At 45.9% G+C, this 15,890-nt stretch overlaps 1 protein-coding gene across 2 annotated transcripts; it reads left to right on the top strand.

The window, feature by feature from the left end:
* The first annotated feature begins 53 nt into the window (after positions 1–53).
* Positions 54–15,866, top strand: FAF2 (Fas associated factor family member 2). 2 transcript variants are annotated; one of them, XM_064458602.1, is made up of 12 exons: positions 54–364; positions 3,737–3,824; positions 7,360–7,428; positions 7,867–8,001; positions 8,700–8,776; positions 9,852–9,990; positions 11,284–11,369; positions 11,450–11,541; positions 12,975–13,152; positions 14,099–14,270; positions 14,491–14,634; positions 15,097–15,866. In XM_064458602.1, the coding sequence occupies exons 3-12, from the start codon at positions 7,381–7,383 to the stop codon at positions 15,277–15,279; spliced, it is 1,254 nt and encodes a 417-aa protein (XP_064314672.1). In that variant the 5' UTR covers positions 54–364; positions 3,737–3,824; positions 7,360–7,380; the 3' UTR covers positions 15,280–15,866. The 2 variants fall into 2 exon arrangements, with proteins under 2 accessions (XP_064314672.1, XP_064314671.1); XM_064458601.1 differs by lacking the exon at positions 3,737–3,824.
* The last annotated feature ends 24 nt before the right edge of the window (positions 15,867–15,890 follow it).

Genomic DNA, 15,890 nt, shown 5'->3' on the forward strand with positions numbered 1-15,890 from the left:
AAGCTAGGTCCGGAAACACCCGAACGGCTATCGGCACACTTCGGAAATCTTCGTACGCCCACCGGAAATACCCGAATCTCATCAACAAGGCTCAGTGCTTTCGGGTATTTCCGGACGGGTATGAGAGCCTTCGGCTTTCTCCGGAACCCGATCGAGCGTTTCCGGTTGCGGCCGATAAACGGTCATTGGCTCCATACCGGCGCTTGGCGCGCGCGCGCGCCGTGGAGCCGCGGCGGAAGTGCGGGTGGGAGACGTCAGTTCCGGAGAGTGACGGAGCGGCGGGTCAAGAGGCGGCAGCAAAATGGCGGCGCCTGAGGAGCGGGAGCTGACGGCGGAGCAGACCGAGAAGCTGCTGCAGTTCCAGGTCCCGCGCCCCGGGGGGGGCCGCGCCGTCCGGCGGGAGCGAGCGCAAGAGGCGGGGCGCGGGCACGGAACGGACTGGGCTGGGCCTGTCCTGTCCTGCCGCTGCGCCGGGCCGGGGAATGCGGGGCTCACTGAGAGCCGGGGCAGGCCTCGCCCAGAGCGGGCCCGGCGGTATCGGGCCGGGCCTGAGTGGGGGGCGAGAGGGAGAGACTCGTGGGCCCGGTGGGGGGGAGAGTGACGCGCCTGTGCGGGGCTTGGGCTCCTGCCCCGGGCTGGGGCCGCGCTGTGGGTGGCCGGCTCTGTGCCCCAGCGCTTCGTTAGGAGTGGTGTTCTGTTATTGCTAATTGGGGAGGCAAGAAGTGACTGCTGAATAAATGCCATTGCCTCTTACGGAAAAAAAATCCCTGGTAAGTCACAGTCATTTTAATTAGTCTGAAAAATTATTTCTCTGGTTGTTAGTCGTGAGTGGGAGAACCTTTCCTGGCATCTTGCAAGGGCTAGCCAGTGGGTTTCTGTGGAATGTGGTTTCTCAGAAAATTGTTTCTAATCCTCGCTGTTTGGTAATGCCTACTGGGGGGAGGCCACTGGGGACTGTAATGATCTAATCTTGCTGTCAGCTGCATAACATGGGCTGGGTTGCTTAACCTCTGGTTTGCCAGGGCCTCAGGGCTGTGCAGCAGTTGAATAATTAAGAAAAACCCCCAATTTGTAGGTGTGGCTTGTTGGGGAGCAGATAGTGCTGTGGAGCTGAAATATTTAGGGCTGCCTACTGAGAAGGAATTAAACATGATGGCAAATGAAATTTATCTTCAGGTGTCTTGGGTTTGTTTCTGAATTGTAGGGCATCATGTGGTGTTCCTTAGATTAGAGTTCTTTTACAAATATGATATTTTCTTTCAAGAGTGTTTTGGGTGATCTTGTTGCTTCAAATGAATATTTTTGAGACTGTGCTTTGCATTTTTTAGTGTGATGTAACTGTAGAATTATAGGGCTTAAAGGGACTTCAGAGGTAGCCAGCCCTGCCTTCCACAGTAGAGAGGTGCAAGTGTTCCTCATTATTGCAGAGAGATATTTGCCAGGCATTTACCTCTGAGCCAGGGGGATCCGCCAACCTCCTGAAGTAATTAATGTACTGCGGTGTTCCTCTGTAAGTATAGCTATGGGGAAACTTTTTTACAGATATCCCCTCTAAATCTTTACTGCAAATTAAGCTGGTTGGGCAACCTTAACTTACAGACAAAGGAGGGAGAGCAATGTTAACAATTGCTTTCCCAGTGCTACCGTTTCCCTGGTAAGTATATGAGGTTTAAGCCATAGCCATGTGCTGAATGTATTTATGCACAAAAGCTGTCCAACTCCCATTCTCTTGCTGTGAGATATCATAGTACTTACTAATCTACTGAATCTGGGCTGATAGGACCAGCTGCATTCATCAGTATCCCTGATGCTATTTTCAAAACCCTGTGGGCAGCTGTGAAACTAAAGAATCCTGTTTCCTAATGCTACCTAGTGTTGCTGTGGACAGCAGGCTAGGGGCTGGAGGAGATGGAGAAGGGGTCAGAAGGAGGAATTCAGGCTTTAGTCCAGCTTCCTGTTGAGCCCTGCTGTGAAGTGGAGGCAAAAGCTCTTTAGACTATAAAGGGGAGAATTTTTTTCAGTTAGAAGACAACTATTGTACAGAGTCTGATGTGAAAGCTGTAGCCTAGAAGGCTTTGATACCAGGATCTTCTCAGTCTTCTATCCCCAGGGTGTATGGGATTAGCTTTTCACCAGGGCTGGGATAGTGACAGACTTCACTGGTGAGTCCTTCTCCTTTGGTACTTCATGTATGGCTGAAAAGGGCTCAGGTGTGCAGCCCTGCTTGTTTATTTGAAATGAGATAGAATAAATCAGTCCACCTGGAAAAGATTTTTATTCTGGTTTCCTTTAGCTGCACTCTTAAAAAGCATTATTTAGTTTGGAGAGGATGGCTAAGTATTGCTAAAATAATTTCTGCATTGCTATTGCCGCAAAACACTTGTAAACCTTTCAGGGATTCCCGCTGTCTTCTCAGGGAACGCTTACACATTTTCAAAGATAACTTTATGCTTCTGTTGTGATGCACTGTCATAAGTCATTTATACAATATTCTGTGGTGCAGAGCATTGTACTTCCACAGAAGGCAGCATACCATTGCAGTGTGGATGGAGCAGGACAGCAGACTAGGAAAGAAGGCAGTGGGTATGACAAAGATTGAAGTAAGCAATAGCAGAAGGCCCTCAGTAGTGTTACAGTTAAATGGAGAGCCAGAAGGGAAGCATTGAAAAAGAGCTGTAGACTGCCATTCACCTACCAAATAGCTGTTTTGGGTGAAGATGCTGTTGCCCTACACTGTTTAGTCTACTTCTGCTGGAAATTGCTCATTCCAGGGTGGAGAGGTGAATGCCTGCTATCCTGTTTGTGGCCCAAGCCATTGGAGTCAGTTTAAATACATGCTTTGCATTAATTCCACTGATGTTTCCTTGATGTGTTTTGGCAGTGCTCGTATAAATAGCTCTGCTGTCAGAATGGGGAAAGTAGCAGTGCTCTTTCTACAGCAGGGCTGGACAACGGTCTTCTGCCACCTTGCTATGGCAGGTTAATGGAGTAAAAACAAATGTACCAAAAGGGAGAGGTAACTGGGATAAACTTGAAATTAAAGCAACAAAGCACTCTTGCATGCTTTCAGCCTCCCATTTACTGCTGAAGCATTGGCTAATGCAAAGGAATAAAAGCATCAACATTTTTCATCTGCCACGACTTGGCTGTCTTGGCATCTGTAGAGAGAATCTTCATGTGAACAGCTTAAAGCTGTGAGGGTATGGTTGCATTTGGGAGATGGAAGAAACAGCGGAACTGCTTTTGTAGGATCTTGTTATCGATCTGTGCCCATTACACTTGGGCTGATGTCTAATGTTACAATATGCTAATGTAAAGTAATGGGGTGTTATTCGCAAAGGCAAAAGTTAGCACTCATGATACCACCTCTAACTTCAACTGGGGAAAACAAAATGCTCGGGGCTGAGAAAATATCTAATTCAAAGAGGAAGGGGGAGACAAACTCCAGGCATCTTTCCTCCTAGGTGTACTGCATATTGATCAAAAGCCTCATAAAGACATTTGCTGTAATATGCAAAGAGAAACTCGCTTGGTAAAGGCTTTCCTGCTGCTTCAAGTCAGATGTTCTTTACCCTTGGAAACATAATTCTCTGGAATTTGGAAGTGGGTTGGGAATTAAGAGCAGTGCCAGTTACAGTCCTGTGGGTTTGCATCTCTTACGCTGTGTTTCAACATACAAGTGTATCTGCAGAGGGAACAGTTTCATAAGTCCAGTTTACAACCTTTGTCCACTCAGGGGTACTCCTCCTGCCTTTGAAGTGTGGAATAGCGGAAACTGCAACTTCAGTATTGAGAAGATTTTAGCGTTCTGAGCAGTCTCAAAGGTGAGAGATGCAAATAATTATATCTAGCAGCAGTGTCAGTGTGTTTTAGGATAGCACTGCCTTTGAGAATGCAGTGTTGAACTTTACTGGCAGTTGTGGTACTCAATATTTTGTTTTCTAAATATTGTCCACTGTCTTGAGCTTGGACCTACATTTATTCAAAGGTTTGAGGGCACTGGTTTAATGGGATTCCCTTTAAGTACAGGGAGCCTTATCTTTTTATTACTTACTATGTCTGTGTAAGATATGCTCTTTGAGGCACCTAATGAGAGACTACATTGAGTAGGAGACCAGCAGTTAGTGACTGATTTGAAGATACTGTTTGTTCTCTTAGCCTTATGATACTAAGAACATGCTCGTTCAGCATGTGAATAATGCAGTTTGCAGCTAGCCACCAGATTCACCAGCAAGGCTATAGGTGGTGCAGTGGAAATGATGTGGTGTTTCAAATTTCTGACCTGTTTCTGTGACTAAGGTGAAACAGTGGCCATAGAAGGCACTGAGATAACAGTATAAATGGTTGTTGGGAGCAATAGTGAACAGTACTGGTGTTCACCAGCAAGTGTTTTCTAAACTGTGAGTTGAACTGCCTTCCTGCAGTTCCTTACATTGAGTGCAAGTTGTTCAGAACCCATATCTGTCTTCCAGAACGCCCTGGAAATGTAGTATGTCTGTCTTATGGAGCGTGTCAAAGTAACATTCAAAAAGGTGTTCAGTTTTAAAAGCTGCCTTTATGCAGGCAGTTTCTTTTTCCTGGAATGTTTAATTGTGCAGCTTCATTGATCAGAAGAGTGGTGGGAGCACTGGGCATGGTGCTGCTGGGGTGGTTTGGCACTGTTTTGTGTTGAGAGCAACTCTTAAGATGCTAAGAAAAAAAAGTAGATTCACCTTCACAAAAGTGCTGTTGTAAAGACTGAGATCTGACCAACAGTGTGCCTGTTGCTATAACAATGGTTGGGAAGGAGTGAAGTTGTCTGGCCTGTAGTCTGTCTCTGTGGAGCTCAGTAGGTCTTGCAAATGCTGTGGTGATTCAGTGCTCATTAAATGTTTGCTGATAGTTTTGCATAGCTGTTACTTTGGTGCTTATTTCTGACCTAAAACTGCTAAAGTATTTTGCATAATTTAAAAAGGAGGTAATGTTCAGTCCTGAAGCCCTGTTGTTATTGCTGAGTGATAATCCAGGCATTTCAAGACAAAGGTGTGAATGAATTTCTGAATCTTGGAAATTTTGCAAACACCAGCAGACTTTCTGGGATGTTAAGGAGTGTGTGAACTTGTCACACATTGACTCCATTGTAAAATCAAATAATTAAGTAAATTACAGGTGCCTTAAGGTGTCCTCCTAAAAGGACAATGAAGTGCCCTCTGTAGGAGTTTGGGGTGTAAAAAATCAGAATACAAAACCTAACTTTTACTCAGAGAAGTGCATCTTCAAATGAAGTATGTTAAAAACTAAATTGTGAAGCAGAGTGATAAACAAAGGTATTCTGGCAGCAACAGATGAGTTCACTGAGCTTCACTTCTATGATATTTGCTTCTGTAGTGCTCCCTTGCAAGGCTTGCTGCACACTTACGTTTTAATAAATAATCATACACCACTGACTAGAAGTGCTTTTTTCTGAGCAGCTGCAATCACATAGTTGATGTCAGCAATGCTTTGAACAGTCTGGTTCTATACAGCAGAATGAAACAATGATTTTTGCCCAGTAGACTGGGGAGAAGGTAGATGGAGACTTCATGAGAAAGAGGCCAAGAAATGCTCAAAAGTTTGAACTGAGCCCAGAGATTGAATAGGGCATTTGTCTACTGTGTGACTTGGGTGGAAGTAGCATGTGGAATGTATGAATGGGGGCAGGGTGGGGAATAGATTCACCATCCTTCTCCAGTGAGAAAACAATTCAGTGTGTTCTTAAACGGTCAGCTTGTCAAGACTTCCTCAGGGGCTTTTAAATGAAGCAAGAAATGAGGGAGATGATGAGCAGAATTAAATAGGATTGCTTACAATGGATTGGATCACAAGGTGCAACAAAAACTGCACACAAGTATTTACATCTACTCATTACTCTGTGTTAGCAATCACTATAGGCTGCCTCCTGCAGAAAGGTATGCTCTGTTGTGTGACAGACACAGGGAGCAAAAGTTCCTTGCTCTTTGCCAAACATGGCTGAGCTTTTCCCAGGTGCTGCGGAGAAGAGTGCGAGGAACCAGCAGGCAGGGGACAGGCAAGGCTGTTGTGTAGTTCAGCTCACACAGTCCCCAACTGTCACAGTGTGTAGCTGTCCAGTGGGAAAGCAGATTGGACCCTGAGCCACTGAGGGCGGTGTACCCTCTTAGTGTTACTGAATCCACCAGGTGAGAACATGAGGTGCTGAGAATCTGAAGGTTTCTTGTCAAGGACGACCAGCACATTTTTATGTTCAGTTTGTTATACTGCTTATGACAATTATTGTCATTGATTCTCCCATCTTGTGTTCAAGCTAAATAATTGTTTCTGAAGGATTAATTTTTCTTGGCTTTCTATAGCCCAGTTTAAAAAAACCAACGTTTTTATGCTTCTTAATATTAAAATAACAGGCATTTCTTTCAAAATTGCCAGCATTGTTAATGGTGTCACCTGTAATGACCTTTCACTGACTGATTCAAAGGATTGTTAAAAGGGTGGTGGCAACACATTTGTAGCTCTATGCTTTCCTACGAAAGAGTGAATTTTGGCTCTGTGATGATAGGTATGGTATACAAACCTGAACTATCTGTTCAAACACCTTGCAGTGAGTGGTGTGGGGCAAGATGTGTTTCTGTGGCACAGTGACAGGGATGTTTGCTTCAGAAGAGATTTGTCTGCATTCAAGAGGTGCTGATGTGGCTTCCTGTAATAACTACTGTTGTTTGAACTCCTGTGCAGAAGTTCTGATTGGCATGAGGCTAAAATATACCTTCCCAAACATTGATGTGAGTGCCCAGTGGCTTTGAAGTCTGCTGGTGTGTTTGGACTATGTTTTTTGTTTAGGGTCCTGTCTGTGTTAGACTGGATTTTTTTTACTGTAGAATCCCCTGTGGTGCTGGAAAACACTAACTTCATTAGTGCTTGGCTCATTTCAGTTTTAGTTTTATGCTTGCAGTGAGTGAAGTAATGGTCATCTTGGGTTTTCAGAAATGCTTTGCCTGTCTTTAAGTTGATGTTTCAAGGTGACATTTGAGGACATCAGCCTGGCATATCCTTCCAGAGTGAAATTTGTGGGCAGTATTAGGTTAGACTCTTGACTGGGCTGAGTGCAGTTTTAGTACCAGACCCTGGGCACTACTGAGAATTAGCTAATGCTGGAAGAGTGCAAAGGCCTGTTTGAGGCCTCCTGTATGTTTATGGGTTTGGGTTGGCTCAGGTTGCTCTGCTCTTAAACTGAGAGTAAAGCACTTTAAAAAAAAGAGTATTGTGGTAGTGTGTTGTGGTAACTCCTGCCTGTGCTCATGTGTTGCAAAGGACAGTAAAAATACATCACTTCCCTGGCACTGATCTGCTTTTATTCTCCTTCTGTAGGACTTGACAGGCATAGAGTCCATGGACCAATGTCGTCACACACTGGAGCAGCACAACTGGAACATAGAGGTACCACTGCAAATAAGAATTGTAGTGGTTTCCAAGTACCTGGGTTAAACAGAGTACTCTGCAGGGAGAGGGGGGTCCTACCAGTAAGATTTAATCTGTCAACCTCTGAATTTACACTAGTAGCTCTTTATAACAGTATCTTGACACATCCGGAGAGCTGGTTTTGGAAGTATACAGCAGAGCTGTTACGGCTGTGAACAATCACTTGACTGCCACGTTGTGTAACTTCCCGTAGAGTGTGTGTGTGTGCAGGCTGCCATGGAAAAAGCTTTCCATACAGAACAGAGTATTGGTGGTTATGGTTTGTAATGAGTTGTGCTTATCCAGTGCTCTGGGGCTGTGGGCAAATAATAACTACTGTTAGTGAAGTATATACAAAAAAAATCTTCTGCCACCCTTAAATGTCTGAACCTCCCTTTGCTCTTTCTTGTGTCAAAGGCAGCTGTACAGGACCGACTGAATGAGCAAGAGGGTGTCCCAAGTGTCTTTAATCCTCCTCCGTCGCGGCCATTACAGGTCAATACAGCCGACCACAGGATCTACAGCTACGTTGTCTCAAGGCCACAGCCAAGGGCAAGTTATCTTATCTTGGATTTGTCCTGTTTCTTGGGTGCCTCTTTGAGCAACAGAACTTGCAAGCAGGGGAATGAATTGTTTTCTTTGTATGCTTTTTTCTCCTTTCTGAATATTTTATCTTCTGAAAACAAAATGTAGAGCTTTTCCTTCAGCCTTTATCATTACTGTGGATAATTTCTCTGTGGTCACAGTATGGGATGACCTTCTTTGTGTTATAGAATGTCTTGCTGTGGCGTAGTAAAGCTTTTTGATCAGTTGGAACAAAGGACTGTCCCCTACTTATGGTGGAATGATAATATTTTTTAGAGCCCTGTAAAATGTATATTTACTTGAATACAGTATCAATTACTTGCATTAATGTTTCACATGCAAATTTGCATAAGCACCTGTAAGACTCAGTGCTGTTAATCCCTTTGCACAATTAAGAAAATGAGCACAGATCAAAAGCATTGCTGCTTGAATAGTCAGTGATGCTGGTTTTCAGATGTGTCACATCAAATTCTGAATGAACCATGTTAGTCACTTAGACTTGATTTGATGTGTCCGAAGCCACGAAATATTGCTGAGCCTTTTTGCAGTGGTTAGAGCACTGATACTCATACGTGTTCCTGTGTGCTTGGTGCTAGTGAGCACTTGGCTTTAGCAGGCCTGTTCCTGGGGTGGAGACTGTTCTAATTCTTTGTTTGTAATTGCAGGGCCTGTTAGGATGGGGTTACTACTTCATAATGCTTCCATTCCGATTTACCTATTACACATTACTTGATATATTTAGGTAAGTACCTTTTTGTGCTGACTCATATTGACTGCATCAAGGCACACTAGCTTAGATTTGGCTGTACCTCTGTCACTTGGATCTTACTTGGATCTTTAAGTCTAATGGCAGATTTTCCATTTATTTGCTCAGCTGGCTTTATCTGTAGCCTTGTAAAGTTCCTACACTGTTTAGTAAGAAATAAATCTTATTGCAGAGAAAACTAACATCATGCAGCCCTGCAAATTAAGTATTTAGCTGGACTTCTAACTCCATGCAGCTTTACAGTTTGAGTGCCACACAAAGGGGATGCAAAAGTCTGGTATCCTTGGACAAACCACTTGATCAGAATCACATCCCATTGGGCTGGGCTGCAGGTTAACCTATCCTAATCCCTGTGTGTTACTTGGCAAAACCCAAACTGTAAACACCTCTGCTTTTTCCCCTTTGGTGTCTGTTGCCTCTTCTCCCCTTACTGCCCCAAAGGGCTAGTTCATCCAGAACTTTTCTAGAGAAGAGGGAATGTTGAAAGGTGGTAAATATCCAACAGTCCTGCCATCTGCATTGTTTTGGCAGTTTCCCCTGTTGTATTTCTTTTTCCCTTGAAGGACTTTTCCGTTCAGTGTAACTTCTATACATCAACAGAACTAAACAACATTGATACCTGCCTTGCAGTTAAGCTTTCTGGAGCTCTTTGCACTCTGGAATTGTTAGTCTTGGAAGAGCAGAAATTCAGTTTTCAAAGTTATTTGGACAAAACTGTTTGACTTTTAACAGCCTGCCTTTGACTAAATTTCTCAAACATCACTGTTGGTGTAGCTTATGCCTGATGCTTCAGAGGAAGTCAAAACTGTTAATCACACAGGATTCAGATACTTGCTGATGCCTGGCATGAGATAACATGTAACTGGGGGGTTTCTGTAGCAATGGTATCAGTTTGGAGCAGGTGGCAGTTTTAGGTTATTATAAATGTTCAGGGGTCTTAGCTGTGACTTTTTTCCTACTTGCAAATACCAGTGACTGTCTGTGGAAAAGAAAACCTGTTCTTAAGAAAGTGAGTAAGCTGAATTTCCAGTGTCCTATGCTTCTTTCCTAGGTTTGCTCTGCGTTTTATACGCCCTGATCCTCGTAGTCGGGTCACTGACCCAGTGGGTGACATTCTTTCGTTTATTCATATGTTTGAGGAAAAATATGGGAGGATACACCCTGTCTTCTACCAGGGAACTTACAGCCAGGTCAGTGTCATGTGTTGGTGCACAGATCCTGTGGAGATGGAGAGTGGGGATTTTGCCAGATCGTATCAGGGCCTACATGGCAAAATCACTTTTTGTCTAAAAGCCTGACATTTGTCCCCAAACTCTCTAACAGGGTAATGGAGAGCTAGTGAACAAGTGTATTGGAAAACCAGTGTCTGCCAGGCTTGATGATTTGCCAAGCCTGCAAAGTTGGAAAGCAAAGCTGCTCTGACTGTTCTTTGACTGTCTGTATGGCTCTGTAGCCAACAGCTATTCTTTGTAATCCTGCCTTTGTTTTTATGAACTGATGTGGTATGCCAGAGCCTGTCCTTTGTTCACCAAATTGGGACTGACTGCCTGGGCTTGTATGCAACTCCAGAACTTGGTGCAGGACCTCAAAACTGAGAGAGGAAGCCCCTGAAGAAATTATGGGAGGCAAGAGTTCAGTATGTTAGATCTGGGCTGATGACATTCTCTGTAAAAGAGGGATGCCCCAGCAGCTTCCCTTAGCCTAGCCGAGGGAAGGGCCTCCTGCAGTGTGTCCCAGCAGACAGTTGGATCAGCACTGCTTCCTGAGTGCCAGAGAAGAATGTGGAGTCTGTGCTCCATGCTGCACAGAGATGGAGCTTGTTGCCTCTACAGCTCTTCTAGGCCCCTCTGTCTTGCCTGGAATCCAAACTTAAATAACAGAATGGGTAGGCTACCAAAACTCTGCCAGTAAAACAGGGAGCCTATTGTGCACTTATCCTGTGGTCTTGTTAAGAAATGCTTTTGGGTGGGTGGAATCCAGAGGCTGTAGATGCAAACAGGTTTTTTTGTTGTTGGTTTTGTTCGTTTTACTGGGACCTGCAGCATTATGGAGTTCTTTTTTTGGTAGTGTTTTCATTTGATGTGGTCTGAAGGCTGTGTCCTGTACAGGTTTAAGTGGAGAGCTCAGCCTTGGCTGCTGTGAGTCTGAGGGATGGAGAGCTTGTCACTGCCAGCTGAGCCTGGTGGAAGGGTGGGGCTTGTCAGTCTGCACAGTTGCCTACCTGGCTTTGCTCAGAGTTCAGTGTTCTCCAAAACCACATCCTGATAGGAGTGTGAAAGAACACCATTGTAGCCCCCTTAAACAAGGGTTTAGTCAGAAGGTCTGACAGGTTTGTCCTCCACTGCTGCTTCTTTTAGACCATGCTAGTGGCAGAGTAATGGCCCAGGTAAATGTTGCTGAGCTGTGTCACAGAAGCTTGTGGGTGCTGCCTTCCCCTTGCCTAGAGTCCCTGTAACTTTTACCTCCTCTGTTGTTATGCCAAGGCACTGAATGATGCCAAGCGGGAGCTGCGCTTCCTGTTGGTTTATCTTCATGGAGATGACCACCAAGACACAGATGAATTCTGCCGGTAGGTAGGAGAGTTTTCCAAATAGTTATCTTTGCACTCTAAATGCAGCTTCATTCACACAGTCTCTTCTCATCCCCTAGCAATACACTGTGTGTACCTGAGGTGATCACCCTCATAAACACTAGAATGCTCTTCTGGGCTTGTTCAACCAATAAACCAGAGGGATACAGAGGTGAGTATATCCTTTCTGGGCTTTACCTGTCCCCTTCTGTCTCTGGAACAGGCCAAATGCTCTTTGGCAAATTTACATGTGAAACACACTGTTTGTTTTTGTGCAAGCAGACAAGAGATTCAGGATTACGTGGGGAAGTGCATGTTGGTTTCCATGTGATATTTCAGAGGGCCTGTTGGATGCCAGGGAAATACCTTCTGTTCTTCACCTCCACTGTTCCCTGTATTTCCGGGCAGCCCTAGTTGTACACTCTTTGCTCCGGCATTCAAGCTGCTTTCAGTGCCTTGTTAATGGGAGTTGGTGGGTGTGTGCTGAGGATTAAACTGAGTGCAGAACCAATTATCTAACTAGCTGTGCCCTTAACACTGGCTCATATTATGTCTGAGGCCAGGAGTGACTTGTTAGGTGCATTCTTTTGCTTTCTGAGCCAGTCATCTTTACACCCAGTCTCTCTGTCTCTTGGAAAGTCCACAGTGAGGTCCTTTCAAGTACTGTCTTTCCAGATACCTGGCCTGCCAGCCTTTTGGGAGGGATTGGCAGCAGATGGAGCCTTTTCCCAAAGTTCTACTCGTGGCTCCTGTGTTGCTTCTGACCCTTCCTGTTTCATGGCAGGAGAGGCCAGGAGTTCTGGTAATAAACCTGGGTCATCCTTGGCATCATAGTTCAGCTAACAGTTATCAATACCTAATGTCTAAGGAGACATTCTTTTACTTATTGCTGTTTCATTGCTGCAATGCTTCGGAGTCACAGCCTAGAAAGCAGGGCTGGAAGGCATCATGGCCTTTCATTTAATCCACAGGGTGCTCTTAATTTAGTTTGGAGGGCTCCACTGGTAATGACAACTCCAAGTTCCGTGATGTGCCACGCATGTTTTGAGGAGGTGGTAGTCAGCAGCCATAGGTGAATGCTAACTTAAAAGCCCCTGATCTGCTCCGTTCCCTGCCTCAGGACAGAGCCTACCTCCAGTAGAAACAACCTAATTTTGTTTGGAAATGTCCAGGATGGACACTACGACATCTTCCCCATGACAGTACCTTCCAGAGTCCAGCCATCCTTAATCATCTTAGCAAGTGTTTCCCTGTGCTTAACCTGTGTTTCTCTTCCTGCAGTTTAAACCCAGGGATTTTTGTTCCATTCTGAATTGACATTCAGGGCAATTTACTTCCTTCCTGCTTGAATTACAGAACCTTTTGGGCTACTGGAAAGCTTGTTTTTTTCCCCTCAGTCTCTATGCTCCAAGCCACTTCCTCCCTTTACTAGTTTATAGGGTTTGGTTTGACAAAATGGAGTCTGAGGCCTTTTCTGCCTTGGAAGAGATAGTGGCTGTGGAAGCTGTTTTCCTAGGCCCTTGGTGATGGAAAGCATTTGTGCTGTACCTGTTGCTGACCCTTCTGCATGGGGCAGTTATGGTGATGTTTGTGCCTGCTTCCCAGTCTCCCAGGCTCTGCGAGAGAACACGTACCCATTCCTGGCTGTGATTATGCTGAAGGATCGCAGAATGACAGTAGTTGGGCGGCTAGAAGGCCTCATCCAGGCTGATGACCTCATTAACCAACTGATGTTCATCATGGATGCCAATCAGACGTACCTAGTGTCCGAACGCCTGGAAAGGTATGACAGGACCTGAGCTCCAGTAACTCAGACCTTGTGGAGTCAGGCTCTGCTCTGCCCCCTTCCTCCCTCCAGGCACCGTGTGTAGGCAGGTAGCTCAGCATCTCCTGTTCTGTAGCACAGCCCATGGGCTCTCCTCTTCCCAGTGGGATCACTGGTCCATAAATTCAGGCCACCCTGTAGTCAGGGAGCTGGATGTGTTGCCCACATAGGCCCACCACTGAAAGGTGGGTGTGAGTGCCCTGCTGTTTTCTGCAGTTGAAGCACACCCTTAGCGTGCTGGAGCTTTGCAGGTAAAGCCTGGACGATAGCCAGTAGGTGCCAAGTGGGGGAAAAGGCATTGCAGGCAGGAGGAGAGCTGGTGTCTGCACTCATTTGGTGAGTGAGTGCTGCTGCCTGAGCTGGCTGTCCTGAATTCTGACTGCATTTCTGGTGGTGCCTCCTGAGCACAAGCTCCAGTCCCTGATAATCCTGTAGGGATTTGCAGGCTGTGTCCGAAGTAGGATGCCAGCTCCTTGTCTTCTGTCTGCCCCTCCTGTGCTCCACCGATTCTGTGGGGACCCAATAACAAGTTTTGATTCCTCTGGTTTCTGAAATGTGCAAGGAATTACCTGAAGGAAATAAAACTGTGAAGAGTCTCGAGTATGAGGCAAAAATCCTGGGCACTGCTTATGTGCTGCCTGTCCACTCTGTCAAGCTGCAATGGGTGAGAAGTCTTTTGTGTTCAGTTCATTTCCACTCAACCTAGGGAAACAATTTGTGTGCTGGGGACTGTGGAGACTTGGCTTGCCTTTTAGGAGCTTATGGTACTCTAAATGAGATGTTACCTGATATGTGTGCTCCTACGAGTTTGAGGCTGTACCTGCACCCTCAGGTCTGCCATCAGCCTGCCATGCCTTCGCTTTAGGGCCTGCCAGCCCTGACTACTCCCTGCTCGTGTTTGCAGGGAAGAGAGGAACCAAACCCAAGCTCTGAGGCAGCAGCAGGATGAGGCCTATCTGGCATCCTTGCGTGCAGACCAGGAAAAGGAGCGCAAGAAGAAGGAGGAACGGGAAAGGAAGAAGAAGAAGGAGGAGGAAGTGCAGCAGCAAAAACTAGCAGAGGAGAGGCGGCGACAGGTGAGAGCAAACAGACTGCTGGGGAGGCTGCTGTGCCCTGTCAGATGCCCCTGTGTGGGAGCAGTGCCTGCAGTAGGGCTTTCTCAACGGACTGGAGCTGCTTGTCTTGTTTAGGGCTTGAGTGCCCTTTGAGCCTCCTAAAGCAGCTATGCTGCAAGGGACAAACATAAAGGTCAGTTCATTGCATGCTCATTGCTCCTGCTCCCCCCTTGCTTTGCAGACACTGCAGGAGGAGAAGGAGCGGAAGTCCGAATGTCTTCCTCCTGAACCACATCCTGATGACCCAGAGAGCGTTAAGATCATTTTCAAGCTGCCTAATGATTCCAGAGTGGAGCGGCGATTCCACTTTACACAGTCATTGACGGTGAGCTTGGGGCAGAGCTGATGGGCTTCTCAGAGTAGAATAGGGTCAAGAGATTCTCCAGGTAGCTCAGCAAAGCTTTGGTTCCATTGGACTTTGCTGAGAGCCTGAGCAGGAGGCAGAGTTGTTCCTGGGTAAGGAAGGTGTGGTGGGGCCTGGGCCTACCAGCTTAGGAGAGAGATCAGAGGAAAAAAATGGAAGAAACTTTTTCTCCTGAAAAACTGGGACTCTTGTTGCTCCCTATTAGATAAAGAGTGTACAAAGAGCCAGAAACAGTGTCTGGACTCCCCAGATACTCTGTGACAAGTCCAGTTTCATGCATGCTAAGAAAATGGCAGTCTTGTGTCTACAATGCAGCGATGGTGCAAATGTAGTAACACCCCCCCCACTGTGAGATGCCATGAATGCAGTGTGGCTGTGTCATTGCTCCCCCAGCTGGCAGTTATTTCTGTGCTTCTTTCCTAGGTGATCCATGACTTCTTGTTCTCCTTGAAAGAAAGCCCTGAAAAGTTCCAGATTGAGGCCAACTTTCCTCGCCGTGTCCTGCCCTGCCTCCCTACAGAGGAGTGGCCCAATCCACCTACGCTGCAGGAGGCTGGACTCAGCCACACGGAAGTCCTCTTTGTGCAGGACCTCACGGACGATTGACATTTTTCCAGAAGACACAAAATGGAAAGATAAATTCATATTATTATAATACAATATTTTTTTTAAAAGACTGCGTACAAATGAGGGATCAGAGACCACATCGCCTGTGCCAGCTGTGCTGTGTGTGCACTGGTGAGCGGAAGTGTGTGCACGTCCTCACACACCCATGTACACAGCCATCCCCTACACTTGAAGGGCAGACAGGGAGGGGAGCTGGTGTTGCCCCTCCGCCCTCCCTGGGGAGGAACAGGAATGGCAGCTCTTGATAATAATTGCTTTTATTGACAACAATAATAAAACCCCAACAACCTGACATCTTGTGAAGATTTGATACTCTGCTGCTCCTCACAGCCAGAAGACTGGGCACCTGAGTGGGGTGGGGGGGAAGGGCTGGACAGAATCTCTTCAGCTTCCCTCTGTGTATAAGTATCTTTCTTCTAATATTTCTCTTGCTTTGTAATGACCAAAGGAGAATGGGGTTGACTATAGTATTAACTTTTTGATAAAGAGCTGGTTCAATTCTTACCTGTGTGGGGTCTTGCCCAGCGTTCTTAGCCTGCGTAGTGTAATAAACTCTGCCTCTAGCATGTCTGTGCCAATGCTTTCTGCCT

This window comes from Phalacrocorax carbo, chromosome 8, assembly GCF_963921805.1.
Source record: "Phalacrocorax carbo chromosome 8, bPhaCar2.1, whole genome shotgun sequence".
In the NCBI taxonomy this organism is placed as follows: domain Eukaryota; kingdom Metazoa; phylum Chordata; class Aves; order Suliformes; family Phalacrocoracidae; genus Phalacrocorax; species Phalacrocorax carbo.

Bases quoted from the DNA above. Each gene is read 5' to 3' on its own strand.
- FAF2 (XM_064458601.1), top strand. From the start codon at position 302: ATGGCGGCGCCTGAGGAGCGGGAGCTGACGGCGGAGCAGACCGAGAAG. The intron at 365-7,359 runs GTCCCGCGCCCC...CTCCTTCTGTAG, and splicing joins AGAAGCTGCTGCAGTTCCAG to GACTTGACAGGCATAGAGTC. The intron at 8,777-9,851 runs GTAAGTACCTTT...CTTCTTTCCTAG, and splicing joins ACATTACTTGATATATTTAG to GTTTGCTCTGCGTTTTATAC.